This window comes from Erythrolamprus reginae, chromosome 1 (assembly GCF_031021105.1).
Source record: "Erythrolamprus reginae isolate rEryReg1 chromosome 1, rEryReg1.hap1, whole genome shotgun sequence".
Taxonomy (NCBI): Eukaryota; Metazoa; Chordata; class Lepidosauria; order Squamata; family Dipsadidae; genus Erythrolamprus; species Erythrolamprus reginae.
The window spans coordinates 81360293-81378171 of NC_091950.1; the positions used below are offsets into that span (position 1 = coordinate 81360293).

At 36.7% G+C, this 17879-nt stretch overlaps 1 protein-coding gene across 1 annotated transcript in view; it reads right to left on the minus strand.

The window, feature by feature from the left end:
• FMN1 (formin 1) overlaps positions 1-17879 on the minus strand; it is a 108482-nt gene that overhangs the window by 22965 nt on the left and 67638 nt on the right. Inside the window, exon 12 of the mRNA XM_070756507.1 lies at positions 17629-17749. Within this exon, the coding sequence (XP_070612608.1) occupies positions 17629-17749 (121 nt within the window). The remainder of the gene's footprint in view (positions 1-17628; positions 17750-17879) is intronic.

Below are 17879 nucleotides of genomic sequence, written 5' to 3' on the forward strand. Positions count from 1 at the left end.
AGTATATTTAATGTTATTTTTTGGGGTTACTTGATCCATTAATGCTCTAAACTAGGGTTTGGTATTAGGGTGTCAGTTTTACTTTCGCATTTATTCTAGGGGATCTGGCCCAATTTCTGACACACTGTAGTGCAGAGGTGGGTTCTGATTTTCCTTGTTGATGTTTTGCTTCCTGACACGCCACTTGAGCGTGGTGTGTGTTCTAACTTACCTCACTGCCTGTTGGCTTCCTCTCATGGACATGCACAATGCTGAAAACTCAGCTTCTGCACATGCTCAGAAGCAAAAAACAGCTTCTGCGCATGCTCAGAAGCAAACAAACAGCTTCTGTGCATCTGCAGAAGCAAAAAACAAGATGGCGGTACCTATGACACTGTCCAGAGAATCAGTTCGTGACCATGGCCAGCAGGCCATGGCTCCAGGTTCAGCGAGTGGGGGGAGGAATTCCTGCTACCAGTTCTAAAGAACTGGTCCAAACCAGGAGGAACCCACCTCTGACATGGGCACTTTGCGTGTGCAGAAGCAAAAAACAAAAAAGATGGCACAGTCTATGGTGCCGCTACGAGAGCTGGTTCAGGGATGTAGCAGGCCTGGGTAGCTGCCAGTTCCAGTAACCCAGGCTGCCAAGTTACTACTGGTTCCATAAAACTGATCCAAACCGGGAGTAACCCAACCCTGCTGCAGTATCACTACTATAAGCACTGGGCTGGGCAATAGTGGGCATTCACCACGCTAAGACTCAGGAAATCACTAGTGTTCCACCACTTCAAATGGAAAAGAATCACATCAAACCTAGACTGCTTCTGTGTCTACATAATCTTAACACAAGCTAAAATCCTAATTGGTATATACATCAATAATATAAAGAAACTGGAATCATCAATTGTGGCAGCAGTGACAGTTTGGAAAATTTGTCAGTGAGACAATTTTAGAAAATAAAAAGAATAATGGTCTTATTGAAAATGAAATTTCTAATGACTTCATAATGTGTCCACTACATATATAGGCTGTGCAGAAAGAATGGGGAAAAATTAAATTTATTAATTAATAATCCAATTTGTGAGAAAATAGGAGATTTTCTCTGAATTAAAAGAGAAATATTTTACGCATTTTACTTCAGAAAGTAGAAATCCACAGTGTAATATTTATTTTTACAACTAAATGAAATGTTAATTTTTTTAATTCCTGACCTATTTTCTTTACTTCTAAAGTTTTTTTAAAATGTCATACACAGCCTAATCCTAGTCACCTTAATTTAGAAGCACATAACATTGATTTCAATGTATATAAAGTGAAGAATCTGGTATTTTTATTCTATTAGTTCATTAAATATATACACTGTCACATATGACCAAATTTTGGTTGCCAAATTTTTAAAAATTAAATAATATCAACTAAAACATCAAAGATCCAATTTTAAAAAGTCATAACTAGTATTTTTAAATTTTGGCTATTGAACATTTATGTCACATGTATTTATGACATATTTATGTAAGAGGGCATCAAGATTTCAAGCATTACGTTCTGGGTCAAGACAACAACTCTGCTGTCTTGAGTCTTGTCGCTAGGCCATAATTCATCAATGTTTCTGAATTATTGTTAGAGGAAAGTTTACAGTCTTGCTGCAAAGGAATAAAATAAACCTGGAGATCATAACTGGCATTTGGAAGAAAATACCAGCTAACAAAAAAGTAGCTCACCCATGCAATTGTTCTTCTATTTCTGATCCTCTGTTATTATGTGAAGGAAAACCATTATTTCATATACATATTATAATTTAAATGTACACTGGAAAGTTAAACCTATAATTAGAACTTGCCTAGATAAAATTATGCTTAAATTTTGGATGCAAGTGCAAATGTGAAATATAATTCTTATTTTTCAATATTTGAGTATATGAATTTCCTTACTCTCCACAAATGTAGTTTTGATTTTCTGTGCACTCTCAATGAACCAAAGTTTTATTTTGTTTTCCTGGCACTGATATTTCTGGAAAATAAAGAATGATGATCTCTAACTCTGGCCCAGCTAGGGTTACCAGAACAGAACAGACTGAGGAGGACATGGACAATTGAAAAAAACTAATGGCGGAAAAGAAGACACTGTTAAATTTCTTGGCATCTGTGAGGAAAATTACAGTGAAAACCCACAAAAAATGTTCTTAAGCGTACAGGTAGCACCAGACTGTTTTTTTCACTTTTGATATTTTAAGAACAAATTTTTATTTTCAAAACGATATGCCGCTAATAATACAGAATTGATAACAACAACTACAATAGAGTTGGAAGGGACCTCGGTGGTCTTCTAGTCCAACCTGCTGCTTAGGCAGGAAACCCTACACCACTTCAGACAAATGCTTATCCAATATCTTTTTAAAAACTTCCAGTGTTGCATCATTCACAACTTCTGGAGGCAAGCAGTTCCACTGATTAATTGTTCTGTCAGGAAATTTCTCATTAATTCTAATTGGTTTCTCTCCTTGTTTAGTTTATTTATTTATTTATTTATTATTTAGATTTGTATGCCGCCCCTCTCAGGTGCTTTGGAGAATAGTTTGACTCTCTCTTCTTTGTGGCAACCCCTGAGATATTGGAATACTGCTATCATATCTCCCCTAGTCAGGGGTGGGCTCTACGTGGAACGCTAAATTGGGCTCGTCGCCGCATCTCATGAGTGCTTGCGGGGCCAGCACGATTTTGCTTTTGAACCTGTGGAAATAGAAAAATCGCGCTGGCCCTGCAAGTACTCACAAGCCACCGCGTTCCAGCTAGCAGCCCACCCTTGCCCCAGTCCTTTTTTTTCATTAAACTAGACATATCCAGTTCCTGCAACCGTTCTTCATATGTTTTAGCCTACAGTCCCCTAATCATCTTTGTTGCTCCTCTCTGTAATCTTTCTAGAGCCTCAACATCTTTTTTATATCATGGCAACTAAAACTGAATGCAGTATTCCAAGTGTGGCATTACCAAGGTATCATAAAGTGGTAGTAACACTTCACGTGATCTTGATTCTTTGAATTCAAGACGATTGCTGAATTCAGGAAATAAATAATATAAATCTAGACAGGAGTTGAGAGACTGAAAGAAAATGAGCAGTTTCAATGACTAGTATTGTTAACATAGTCTGAAGAACAACAATAATATAATAAGTTGTCAAAAAGCCAGACAATGTGTAAGTTTAAGGCTATGCCTGCTGGACAGAGGATACGAGGACAAAGAAATGGATGTCACGGAACTCTCACTTGAATCAACAAATTAATGGAAAGGCAGGATAAAAAATCCACAAATAAAGAAGCAAAACAAGAATCAATGGTGTTTTTTCATTCTTTCTACACCATACAGAGATTCTTTGGCAGCTAACCTAATAAATGTTAAGATCATAAGAGACACCAACAAATAAACTAGAACTTAAATTGGGTGGATATTTATATCAGGAAATCTTTGTAAGCAAGGAGCATGGGACGTTTGAAAGGTAACAGACATTAGAAGCATGGCCCAGTCTCACCTGTCTCACTCAAATTTCTGTTGTGAGACTGAAGGCAAAAATTTAGCAAATGCAAAATATACACATGTTCAGTGTAAAGAAGCATGCCGGTGCTTGTTCAAGTCAGTTTTATGGAGGGGTTGCTGTTTTGTTTAAACAGCAGATAAGGATGGTTTCTAAAGGAGACTGGATTCTTTTTTTAAAAAAAAAACCTTAAACAAGACACAAAGTTACTTCCCCAACTAACTCTTAGAGAGCTCTGGAAAAAGCAGTTTCTGTTAATGACTCTTCATGCTTCTGCCAGTCTTCTCTCTGGATAATAAAATATACAACTGTAAACAGTCATATCTCATGCTGTGACCACACTGGAATGATAGCAAAGGAATGGCAGCTAAGGACAGAAATAAGGATTAACAATCCAACTTGGAGATGCAACATATCTTTGGGAAGATTCAAATTACTTTACAGAAAAACCCTGGAACAAGCTAGCTGTAATTGCTAGAGCCAAGGGAAAGCAGAAAGGAATGCTGGACAGCTAACAATGGAACAAAAATACAAAAATAGGAAGTTGAAATGCTTGGTATCTTGAGATTGGTTGTTATTATTTAGTTAACATAAAAATATTATTACACAATGCAAGAAAAATGATATTGTCTGCCAATTTTAATCTCCTTTAAAACTCATCCCATGGGTCAGTGTTTCCCAACCTTGGCAACTTGAAAATATCTGGACTTCAACTCCCAGAATTCCCCAGCCAGCAAATGCTGGCTGGGGAATTCTGGGAGTTGAAGTCCAGATATCTTCAAGTTGCCAAGGTTGGGAAACACTGCTATAGGGCATGGTCCAATATAAAGTAGCATGCACAATATATTGATTTTTGGGTTGGCATGGGATTGGGGACACCTAGGTAAACTTGGTCCAGTTATTTTTCTTGAGCTCAATCTGTCTCACAACATTTCTGCTATGAGATAAGTGAGGTACATTAATTTGTATTCCTCCTTTCCCAGAGGAAATGAAAGATACAAAATCAATGGCTAAATCAGTTTAGATCTTGAGAAGGACAATTTTCTGGAAGCTGAAGTCATTCCTCTATTTAAGGACTGCAGAATTCAGTAACTACATTAAATTGGCTATCCTACATTCAACCAGATCAAAAGAAATTTCCACATTTAATAAAATGGCTATTGATTTTGGTTTTGTCTTCTCTATGCATCTCATATTCCCTGATAAATTACCTCTTTGAAATGAAACCTGTTAACCGAGATTCAGCTTAATTAAGATCTGCTCTGGGAGCTTTTTAAACATAAGAGTGGGCTTTATATATAAAATGTAAATATTACATATACACTATCAGCTACCTGAAATGTAAAAATGAATGTTAGCAACATGAGAAGCTTCTTTAGTTAATCATTTGCAGTTACATTTTAAAGTACACTATCTGGATATATACAGTACTGTGTTTTCACTGCATCAGATCTAAGATTAGCATGAAACCCTCTCCAAAATGTATGGAGTATAGCAAGAAATAGTATTTAAAATGTCACAATATATGTACTGCTAGATATGCATTATGGTTTCCATGGCAAAAACTAGAATTCAATAGTAAAATATGAAAATGTCATTTGATTAGCATTCAGCCACTGCCAGAAGATTTAATGCATTATTTCACCCAACTCATTTAGCTCGCCAAGTAAAATAATTACAAAGTGGAATTTCTTTCCTTAATGTTTGTGAACAATAATCTTTTAAAGCTCCACAGACCCTTGTAAATCTGTCCAGAGTTCATTACATGTAAGCAACCCTTCATGTAAGGAGCCCTGTGCTGTCAATCAGAGAGGAGCTGGTATTTTTAGGCATCATTTTAAAACAAAATGTAAAACTAGAAATAGTTCAGGGTTGATAAGGATGAATTGTTGAACAAATCGTAGGACCTATCACTAGCACTTACAGGAATCATCCCAATCAAGCCAAGTAACAGCATAGACCCTTGAAACTGTCGCTGATACAATCCTTCATGAATTATGTTCCAGTGAAGACTCCAGGGAGCCATTCTCTCCTGATATCTGCTTAGAATTCAGCAGGTATGTCATTACTTAGGGCTGCTAAAGGCCTTCTTTTTTAATACTCCATTTGAAGCCGGTGCCATCTCAAAGAAAGCTTTAGAATTTAAAATTTCATTTTAAAGTAAGAGAACATGAAAATATATTTTAAAATAAAAACCTTGTGATAACTGATTGATTAACCTTTGCACTGGTTTGTCTGGTGCACCAATTGCGACCCTACTTGGATCAGGAGGCTCTCCTCACAGTTACTCGTGGCTTTATCACCTCATGGTTGGATTATTGCAATACACTCCACATGGGGCTACCCCTGAAGAGTGTTCGGAGACAACAATTAGTCCAGAACAGAGGCAGGCAAAGTTGGCTCTTCTATGACTTGTGGACTTCATCTCCCAGAATTCCTGAGCCAAGCATCCAACTCAGGAATTCTGGGAGTTGAAGTCTACATGTCATAGAAGAGCCAACTTTGCCTACGCCCTGGTCCAGAATGTAGCTGCGCGAGTGGTTGTAGTACACTCAGATTACATCAATCCTGCGCGAGCTGCACTGGCTCCTTATTGGTCAGGTTACAAGCGGTGTGCCACAAGGGTCTGTTCTGGGTCCTATTCTTTTTAATATGTTTGTGAGTGACATAGGGGAAGGTCTGGTAGGGAAGGTTTGCCTATTTGCCGATGACTCTAAAGTGTGCAATAGGGTTGATATTCCTGGAGGCGTCGGCAATATGGTAAATGATTTAGCTTTACTAGACAAATGGTCAAAGCAATGGAAACTGCAGTTTAATGTTTCCAAATGTAAAATAATGCACTTGGGGAAAAGGAATCCTCAATCTGACTATTGTATTGGCAGTTCTGTGTTAGCAAATACTTCAAAAGAAAAGGATTTAGGCGTAGTGATTTCTGACAGTCTCAAAATGGGTGAACAGTGCAGTCAGGCAGTAGGGAAAGCAAGTAGGATGCTTGGCTGCATAGCTAGAGGTATAACAAGCAGGAAGAGGGAGATTATGATCCCGCTATATAGAATGCTGGTGAGACCACATTTGGAATACTGTGTTCAGTTCTGGAGACCTCACCTACAAACAAATATTGACAAAATTGAACGGGTCCAAAGACGGGCTACAAGAATGGTGGAAGGTCTTAAGTATAAAACGTATCAGGAAAGACTTAATGAACTCAATCTGTATAGTCTGGAGGACAGAAGGAAAAGGGGGGACATGATCGAAACATTTAAATATATTAAAGGGTTAAATAAGGTCCAGGAGGGAAGTGTTTTTAATAGGAAAGTGAACACAAGAACAAGGGGACACAATCTGAGGTTAGTTGGGGGAAAGATCAAAAGCAACATGAGAAAATATTATTTTACTGAAAGAGTAGTAGATCCTTGGAACAAACTTCCAGCAGACGTGGTAGATAAATCCACAGTAACTGAATTTAAACATGCCTGGGATAAACATATATCCATCCTAAGATAAAATACAGAAAATAGTATAAGGGCAGACTAGATGGACCATGGGGTCTTTTTCTGCCGTCAGACTTCTATGTTTCTATGTTTCTATGTCTTCAGGCTCAATTCAAAGTGTTGGATATTACCTTTAAATCCCTATATGGCTCAGGGCCAGGTTATCTTAGAGACTGCCTTCTACCTCATAGTTCTCAGGGACCAGTAAGAGTTGGTCTTCTCTAGGTCCCGTCAGCTAAACTGTTGTTGTGAGCAGCTCCGAGTTCTTGGAGAGGGGTGACATACAAATCTAATAAATTATTATTATTATTATTATTGTTGTTGTTGTTGTTCTTCTTCTTCTTCTTCTTCTTCTTCTTCTTCTTCTTCTTATTATTATTATTATTATTATTATTATTATTATTATTATTATAAAACAGTGTCAGCTGGCAGGCCCGTGGGAAAGGGCCTACTCTGTGGCTGCCCTGGCCCTCTACAAACAACCTTTTGAGATCCGGACTGCCCCACTCTATTGGCCTTCCAGAAAGCATTGAAACCTGGCCTTTCCACCAGGCTTGGGGTTGTTATCTCACAATTGTGAGGTCCTGCCTGAATGATATTTATGTATGTGACTTTTTAACTGTTTTAAAATCTTTTATGATGCTTTAAAATGTATTTTCTATATTCTGTAAGCCACACAGCATCCTTCAGGAGCTGGGCAGCATAGAAATACGATAAATTAAATTAAATTAAACTCTTGTTAAGAACTTTTTAAACTTTTTGCATAGTGCTTTTTCCTCTCCCTACTCTGTTCTCTTAGAAGGGGAAGTATATATTATATTAACATCTCTAATAATGTTTTGGCTAGAAACCATGTTTTAATTTGGGCAATGATTCAGAAGGCAACTAATCTCTTTTTAAAAAACTTTTTAAAATATTTTAAATTTATTTGGATTTGTTCCGATTGTTATATTTTGCTGTGAGCCGCCCCGAGTCCGCGGAGAGGGGCGGCATACAAATCTAAATAATAAATAAATAAATAAATAAATAAATAATAAATAAATAATGAAATGAAACAATCCTAGCAACCTATCCAAGTTCTTGAGTATCTAATTATATGGAAGGTCCTTCCATTTATATCCAATATTGATTTTTCACCAATGTTGAGACTTGGCCAGTTTAAATGCAAGATATTTTATTTGGGGTTTATTTCAGATAGGGGAGCTGGGAAATAAAGAATCACAAAAAGCTACTGAACATTTTGTATTTTGATTGCAGGATTCACCAGCATAGCACATGGGCTCATGTCTTTCAGCTCTTAGCTGACTCTGGCCTTGAGAAAGGCAAGGTACCAAAACAAGACCGAAGCAAATTATGGGTCCACTAATAATAACAACAACAATAACAATAACAACAACAACAACAACAATAATAATAATAATAATAATTCATTAGATTTGTATGCCGTCCCTCTCTGAGAACTCTGAGAACATTAACTACTGGAGGTCCCTTACGTCTTTTATTCACTATTGATTTTGCACAGGTGTAGCACATTTACTTTACAAATAACCTGGAAGGGTGTGGCAGACAAATAGAACTAAAAATTGGTTGAAACTAGTGACAGATGGAACCCAAGCCAAAATAAATAGAGTCCAATCTCTTTTCCTCCTTTTTAAATGTCTCTTTTTCCTAATATACCCTTCTATTATTACTCAACCTTAACAAAATGTATGGTGACTGGAGAATTTTGAGAGTTGAAGTCTACAACCAATTGAAGTCTGGTGAGGTTGTACTTGGTTCCCCCACCTGCATTTGAAGAGGAACAGCTTGCTGTTCTTTGAATTGATCACTTTCAGTGTGATTTTTTCAAATGAGGATGAAATGTCGCTGAGATCCAAGAGTTATAGTTTAATTAATTTAGAGTTATATTCTCTCTCTTTCCCTCTCCACCTCTCTCTTTTCTCCTTGCAAACTTAACGTTTAGAAATATAAAGCTAGATAAATTTCAGAAAATCTTGGGTAAAACTGAGTTATGTAATTATTGCTTTCATACTATAATTTAGGGTTTAAAATAAAAAATAAAAAATAGTACTCTTGTACAGGGACATGATACTCCTGACATTAAACTTTTTAATATCAGCCCTATGTTATTACACTGTGAAGCTTGAAAAAATAAATCAAAGTAAAAATAAATAAAACAAACAAAGTAAGAACTTTTCACACAGTTAAATATTTAGTAACTCATCTAACACACTGGACAGTATTTTGGCTTTAAAATGATTGTTTGGATTTAGCAAATGTGGCCAAGCATTTGAAAAGGGGGAAATGAAAAATGTAATCGTTCTAAGCTGAAATACCAGTAAAAAGCTCTTTGCTTAAGTAATTCATATTATGCCTTCCATTAACTGGAAAAAATTCCTTACTCATGTACTAGCTTTATTAGAGGTGAAGTTTTCATCATTCTCTTGGGCGTATTCCATTTTTCCTTAGTTCACTATTATTTTTCCCATCTGTATTTTTCCACTAATAGTAATATTAGAAACAGCCTTAGCAGAGGGCCTCCTTGAGTCATTCTATGAACTGCCTTTCTCTAAGCGTAGTCTTCCTTTTGAACAGGAACAATAAGAATGGTCAGAGGAGCAAATTTCAAGAACAGAGAAGGTTTTGTAAATGTTTTGCTTTGAGAAGAGAAAACTAATAGTGCCTGAAAGGATGTACAAAATAGTTCGAGATTTATTGTATGCCATTCAAGACAGAATAATGGATGAATCTTCACACATTAACAAATTTTAAAATCGCTCCATAAAGCAAACAATTCCACATTTTACTATTTATCCAGTTTCACTATTTATGTATGCGGTTCGTCATTTTCTAAAATATCCCCAAAGGTTTTATTACTTCCTTTTCAGCATTTTTCATGGGCATTAAGATTTATTGCACTTCTGTAATAGATATCCCCACTCTTACTTTATGTCCACTTTCCTTCCATTCTGTTGGTCTATCTTCTAATATTGTTTTCATATAGCAACTCATTCCTTCTCTTCCTGCAAGCATTTTATTTTTTATCCTACCAGTATTTGTTATTGTTTCTATGTCCATTCCTATCCAAGATCTACTCTTGATGCTGCTAAGAAATGGCTAGTCCTACATTTAGGACTGCTCCTTACCATTTCAGTTTTTTATTATAAACATTAAACTTACCATACTATAAAGCACTGATGGCGAACCTACGGCATGGATGCCACAGGGGGCATGTGGAGTCATATCTGCTGGCACGTGAGCTGTTGGACTAGCTCAGCTCCAACGGGCATGTGTGTGCCAGCTGGCTGATTTTGGCTCACACAGAGGCTGTGGGAGGGCGTTTTTGGCTTCCACAGAGCCTACAGGGGGATGGGGGAGGGCATTTTTACCCATCCCTGGCTCCAGGGAAACCTTTGGGGCCTGGGGAGGATGAAACATGAGTCTACTGGGCCCACCAGAAGTTGGGAAACAGGCCATTTCAGGCCTCCAAAGGGCTTCCATGGAGTAGGGGAAGCTGTTTTTGCCCTCCCCAGGCATTGAATTATGGGTGTGGGCACTCGTGCATGCACGATAAGACGCCTGTACGCTCTTTCGGCACCCGAGGGAAAAAAAGTTTGTCATCAATGCTATAGAGTATAGATCTTTGAATTACCTATTGTTCTTTCATTTAATTTATTAATTCATGCTTCCTTACCATTTTCTCTTTCTTCAATTTAAACCTATCCTGGCTTTAGTCAATTGATGACTTCTACATAATTTTTGTTTTTGTAATAGTTTAATAGTAGTTTAATAGTTTACAAGATTTGTATGCAGTCAGTTTGAACACACTTTGAGTCAATGTGAGACAAGAACAACCCAGCTTTGGTGAAAACAGCTCTTTAGCCTATAGAATAATTTTTAAAGCAGAGAGTTGCCTACATTCTAATAAGCAAAAATTTTTTTTTGCACTGACAGAAACTCAGACTGAATATTTTATATTTTTAACGAAAGTGTTATACTTTAAAAAATTGCAAGTAGTTGCTTTTTTCTTTGAACTTGTGGTTCTGTCGTATCTAGAAATTGGTGGCAAGAGTTCATTTGAATTTTAGCTTTAACTTTACTTAATTCTAACTTACTTAAAAACTACACTTTTAACATTTTGAATACAACTGAAGCTTGACTTCAACAAAGGACTGTCATAAATTCTGTGCATGAATATCTGATTGGAAAAATACATTAGGTGAAATAAATTTCTATTGAAATAAAAATAAATCACATCTTTTAAAGTTTTTATTTAGGTCATTCATGGATCCATGAATGAAAATATCCACATTGGTTTTTCTGATGAGGAAAACTATCTTTGTATTAACCAATCATTACATTAAATATATATATTTAAATATTTCCAATTACAACTAAGAATTTATTTATTTGTTCATTTGTTTATTGGATTTATATGCCGCCCCTCTCCGTGGACTCGGGACGGCTTACAATATTTTAGTAAAAAATACAATAAATAAAACATTCTAGGCCAATTAATAGGATAATAACTTTAAAAAATTTCTTAAAACTAAACATTTAAAATAAAAAAGTCACACACATACTATCACACCAGATACATTCGTTGGGCAGAGGTTGCAGTCTAATGACTCCAAACCTGGTGACATAAATGTATTTTCAAATTCTTATTGAAGGCAAGGGGGGTGGGGGCAGTGCGAATCTCTGGGGGGAATTGATTCCAGAGGGCCGGGGCTCCCACAGAGAAAGCTCTTCCCCTGGGCCCCAGCAGCCGGCATTGTCTGGTTGACAGGACTCTGAGGAGATCAACTCTGTGGGACCTAACCGGATGCTGGGATTTGTACGGCAGAAGCCGGTCTCAGAGATAATCTGGTCCTATGCCATGTAGGGCTTTATAGGTCATAACCAACACTTTGAATTATGTCCAGAAACCAATTGGTAGCCAATGCAGTCCACGGAGTGATGGAGAGATGTGGGCATATTTTGGAAGGCCCAAAACTGCTCACGTGGCTGCATTTTGGACGATTTGAAGTTTCCAAACACTCTTCAAAGGTAGCCCCATGTAGAGAGCATTGCAGTAGTTGAACCTCGAGGTGATAAGGGCATTGGTGACCGTGAGCAAAGATTCCCTGTCCAAATAGGACCGCAACTGGTGCACCAGGCGAACCTGGGCAAATGTTCCCCTTGCCACAGCTGAAAGATGGTTTTCTAAAGTTAGCTGTGGATTGAGGAAGATGCCCAAGTTGCGGACCCCATCTGAGGGGGTCAATAATTCCCCCCCAGGGTAATGGACGGACAGATGGACGTGTTTTTGGGAGGCAGTAGCCACAGCCACTCAGTCTTGTCTGGATTGAGCTTGAGCCTGTTGACACCCATCCAGACCCTGACAGCCTCCAGACACCGGCACATTACTTCCACTGCTTCACTGAGTGGACATAGGGTGAAAATATCATCAGCATACTGGTGGTAACTCACGCCATGCCCCTGGATGATCTTGCCCAGTGGTTTCATGTAGATATTAAACAGCAGGGACGAGAGGATCGACCTTTGAGGAACCGCACAAGTCAGGGACCTAGGAATCGACCTCTGACCCCCTGCTAACACCAACTGTGACCAACAAGAGAGGTAGGAGGAGAACCACCATAAAATGATGCCTCTCACTCCCAACCCCTCCAGTCAGCGCAGAAGGATACCATGATCGATGATATTTAAAGCTGCTGAGAGGTCAAGAAGCACCAGGACAGAGGATAAACCCCTGTCCCTGGCCCACCAGAGATCATCCATCAGCATGACCAAAGCAGTTTCTGTGCTGTAGCCGGGTCTGAATCTTGACTGTCAAGGGCCTAGATAATTGGCTTCTTCCAAGGACTGCTGGAGCTGGAGCAACACCACCTTCTCAACAACCTTCCCCATAAAGGGAAAGTTGGAGACAAGACAATAGTTATTTAATAACTATCATCTTGTCTCCAATAAGGCTGGAAAGGCTTCTTGAGGAAAGGGCGCACAAGTGCCTCCTTGTAGGGAGCTGGGAAGGACCCCTCCCTCAGAGAAGCATTGGTAATCTCCTGGACCCAGCTCTGTGTTACCTCCTTGCTGGCCGAAACCAGCCAGAAGGGACACAGGTCCAATAAACAGGTGGCGGAACTCACAGCTCCAATGGCCTTGTCCACTTCATCAGGTGTCGCCAGGTCAAACTTGCTCCAAACAGGTGGACTAAGATGGGCCCCTGTCACCTTGACTGACTCGTTGTCAGCCGACTCTGCATTCCAACTGGAGTCAAGATCAGTCTGGATCTGAGTGATTTTATCTCCGAAAAACTGGCATTACCCTGCAAGGGTTCCTCAACTCCCCCCTGATTAAGGAGGGAGCGAGTCACCCTAAACAGGGCGGCTGGGCAGGATTTCGCAAACGCAATCAGGCCGACGTTGTATGCACATTTTGTCAACCTGATCGCCACTTTGTAAATCTTAATATGAACTTTTACAAGTGTTCGGTCAGATTTGGATCTGGTTTTCCTCCAACGCTTCCCTAGACTTCTCTTCCCTGGAGAATAGTTTCCAAATTTTCACTATTTCAGTATGTTTAAAATTTTGAAACTAAAACATATAGTGTCTTGGTAAAGCTCTCAAATATTACCAAAAGTAATTTAAATTTAGTTAACCAAAATTCCAGCATGTATATAACATCTGTAATATAAACAGTTAAACTCAATATGATCCATCTAAAGTATATAGGAAATTTTGTGCTTGTCTAACTAGTTGGATGAAACCTTCTCTGAAGACAATTTTTGCAAATGACATCTGTTTCAGTTTTAACTTTTTACTAGTATTTTGCCAACAGCCACAGCTTTTTAATGGTTGCCAGAAACTACACAGATTCATCAGATATTTTGTGCACATGCTAAACAATATCCTTTTCAATTAAAACATTTCACATGATATTGTGTTTAACAATGTACAAAAATAGTTGTTTGAAGGAAAAATACTCTTGGTTTACTATAAATTCCACTTCTTGATTTCTTAACCAAAATTCAGTTTTTGCCAACAGGTTCTTTTTACTTTTGATGGAAAATAAGGTGGAATTTTGAGTTCATCCATTATGTTCTTATGTACTGCGTAGGACTGAGCAGAATTGATACTAAGTGTATCACTACAGCAGTTCAAATTATGACATGATAAATTCAAGGATTAAAATGTAGAATAAAATAGGTATCTTCTTTTGAATAGAATTACATTTAGCAATTCATGCATATAACCAGTGAAGGGCTACCAAATTTTTACTACCACACGGTGGGCATGGCTTATGCAGGACACCCTACATTTTCTTTCAGCATCTTTCAGTGTAAATTGGGTGCTCTGGGGTGGAGCTCCATTTTCGCTACCCCGTCAGGGCAGTAGCCCACCCCTGCATATAACCATGTCTGTATGAATAATTGTGGAATCTGTATTCTTGCTTGAGTATTCTATATTATCTATGAAGAACTCATACTTGGACCCAGGTATATTTAAATATAGTACATTTAAATAGAGTAATTTATTTTGTAAACCAGAATCTAATATTAACTCTGACTGAGCTGTAAAACAAGATAATGTTTTCTTTTCTTTTTTTCTTTTCTTTTATTTATTTATTTATTTATTTATTTAATTTATTAGATTTGTATGCCACCCCTCTCCGTATATTATATCATTTTATTTTATTTTATTTTATTTATTTTATTTTATTTTATTTTGCTGTCTATCTTGCCTCAGGGCTGCTTTGGCAGCTTACAAAATTAAAAGCTAAAAAACCATAACACATACAGTAAATATTTTTAAAAGCAATAAAAAGGTCATTACAATGAGGAAAAATTGTAAATAAAATAAGCTATTAAATTGATTTTTTTACAGGATTGAGTGGAGTAGAAGTGTATAGATTGAATTATATCTCACTTCCCAAGAAACACTTGGCAAAGCTGGCCACTGTTTTTGCTCCTTGAGATACTGTAGGAAGGTTTCTAATGGTTGTTTCCTTGCCAATGGTTCTATTCAAAATGACCGACACTAATGTTCATGAAAATTTTCTGCTTTAAAATGTCTTTAAATAAGGTTAAAGATAGAAGAAGAATGTGTTTTTATCTTTTCTATCTCTACTTTATCCTTATATTATGTTAAACATACTACAATACAATACTATATTTGGATGGCAAATAAAAATAAATAAATAAAAATAAAAGAATTGGGAAAATAAAAATTCTAACATTATTCTAGGCTAGTTTCAAGCAGAGATACACCCAACATACTTTATTTTCTTGTGGAACATTCTGTGCTATTTCGGCAGAAAGAGTTTTTATATATCCTATTTTTCAGTTTCAATTTTTAATTAGCATTTGTCCAATTATTTGAAATAACAAACTGAAAGCTCTTCCTCCATTTTCTTATTCCATATTCTATCAGATAATTCTCATTAAATTAAACTGATCTTCATAAATTAACTTGGCTTCCATAAGATTTTTTTAAATTTAATTTTTAGGATGAATCCTAGAAAAAATTAATTCCCAGCAATATCTGTTTCATCATGAATCTCCCACAAATCTACTTTAGTGAAAATTTCCAAATTTGCTCCTGTCTGGCAAAATTCTACTTCTCTTTTGCCGGATTGACATTTGTTGGATAAGATAAATCTATCAATTGTTTAAGATTAATACAGTAAGGTTCAACTATAAAATTCAATCTTACTGTCAGGTAAATAAGGTAGTTTTTTTAAATTTACGATTACAAGTGAACCCAACATTTCTGTTGTTAAGTGAGACATGTATTGAGTTTTGTTCCATTTTATGACCTTATTTGTCACAGTTACTAAGTGAATCACTGCAGCTGATAGTTGTTAAGTTAATTTGGCTTCCACATTGACTTTTCTTGTCAGAAGATTGCAAAAGGTAATCACATAACCTTGGGACACAGTAATGATCCTAAGTATGATCTAGTTGCCAAGCATCTGAGTTCCACCCCAGAGCACCCAATTTGCACTGAAAGATGAAAGTAAATGCAGGGCATCCTGCATAAGACACGCATACAGTAGTAGTAAAAATTTTGGTAGCCCTTCTCTGTATACAACTATACATAAAGATACATGGAAAAACAAATGGCTGGTATCCTAAAGGGGAATAAAGTTTATTTTCAATAGATTGTGAAATAAAAAGATGAGATTGGAAAAAAAAGACTGGAAAAATATGCAATGGTTTTTGGGGTTTTTTTAACTGCAATAAAACCAGCATTTTATTGACTTCCTGTTAAAATAATCACTCCTTGGGCATGTCAAATGTATAGCAGGAGAACGATACTTTTTGAAAATGGTAGATCAAACGCAGATCCTATTTCAGCATGAACAAACATATTGAAGGGGAGGCCAAGGGGGCTTAACAGAACCATGAGATGAGGGGAGATAGAGCATTCATAGATGCCAAGGTTAAATAAACAACAACTGATATTTCCTTACCATTGGTGACCTTTGAAATTTCCTTTAGAACAATTATGAGCTTATTTAGAAATTGCTAGCTAGAAAAATAAATTCTTTACAAATTTTATTTTCAGCTGTGTATAGAGATCCTTGAATTTTTCAAGAAAAATTCTGTTTAGAGAAGACAGAAGTGACCAGTAACTTATATGCATTAAGATGCTTTGTATCCATACTATAAATTATGACAGCTCCCAATTTAATTTATCCAGTCTTCTTTTCTTTAAAAAAAATGCAAATGACTTTTATTAATCTCTTTTAAGTCATAGCAGAAGGCCTAGATTTGAAATTCTTGTTTCCTTTGTTAGAAAATTGTCTGATACAATGTGTTTGATCTATAAGCAATGAGAATCCATAAATAGCAGAAACTTCTTTTGAAAGTATATCTTGACTGCAGTTCTACCCACTGCAGCCAAGAGACTAATCTGTTTAAAAGGAACTTAATCATTTTCAAATGGAATTTTTGCTTTGAGTTGCAAGCACAGCCTTTACTGATATGTAAATTATATCTACTCTATTCCAAATTCATGAGTCAGTTGAGAAATCTAAACAAACAAACAGCTTATTCTATTCAACTTTTCCATTTGCATTCATGACCCACAGTAGTAGGTTCTAAATTCTTTTGTTACAAGTTTGTGTGCACGCTCACAAGTGCAACGTTTCTGCACATGCACAGGCATGTAGGTAGAGACTTGCTACGAGGCCAAACTGGGCAACCCACCACTGATGGTGCTTCAAAACTTACTGAATATTATTACAAAATTAGAGGAAATTATACATACTGGGTTCCACCCACAAGGTTAAATTTAATTAACCAATAGAAAACCTAGAAGACATTTGCTCATATTCTTCAATCAAATATTCTTTAACGTTCTTCAATGCAATATTCTTTTAGCATTGAAGAACTTAAAGTTCTTCATTAAAGTTATCATTATAAAAATATTTATTGCTGGCCTTGTTTTTAACTGTGATAAATTAACAGCATGGATTTGCGGTAGTCGAGCTCAAACAACAGTAATCTACCCAAAGCTGCAATCCAAAGCCAATTTACTTGGGAAGATTTGCCAAAAAGATTTTGGAAGACTGGATTGCTCAGAAGTCCAAAAGCATATTTTCAAAAGAAAACTAGATTTTTATTTACCTTCTAGATCTTTCTTTAGTTTTCTTAAATCTTTTATCAGATCTTCGAATTTTACTTGTGATGCCTGGAAGAAATCCTGGGGCTCTGGCAATGGAAATACACTATTTTCTGTTCCTGCTTCCTAAACAAGAAAGTTAAGAACAGTAACTGTAATAATGCCACAAGTTCTATTGAAACAGATACATATCCTTAATTATAAATATAAATAAATGATGCAAGTTAAATAAAAATACTCCTTTCCCCTGAAGATA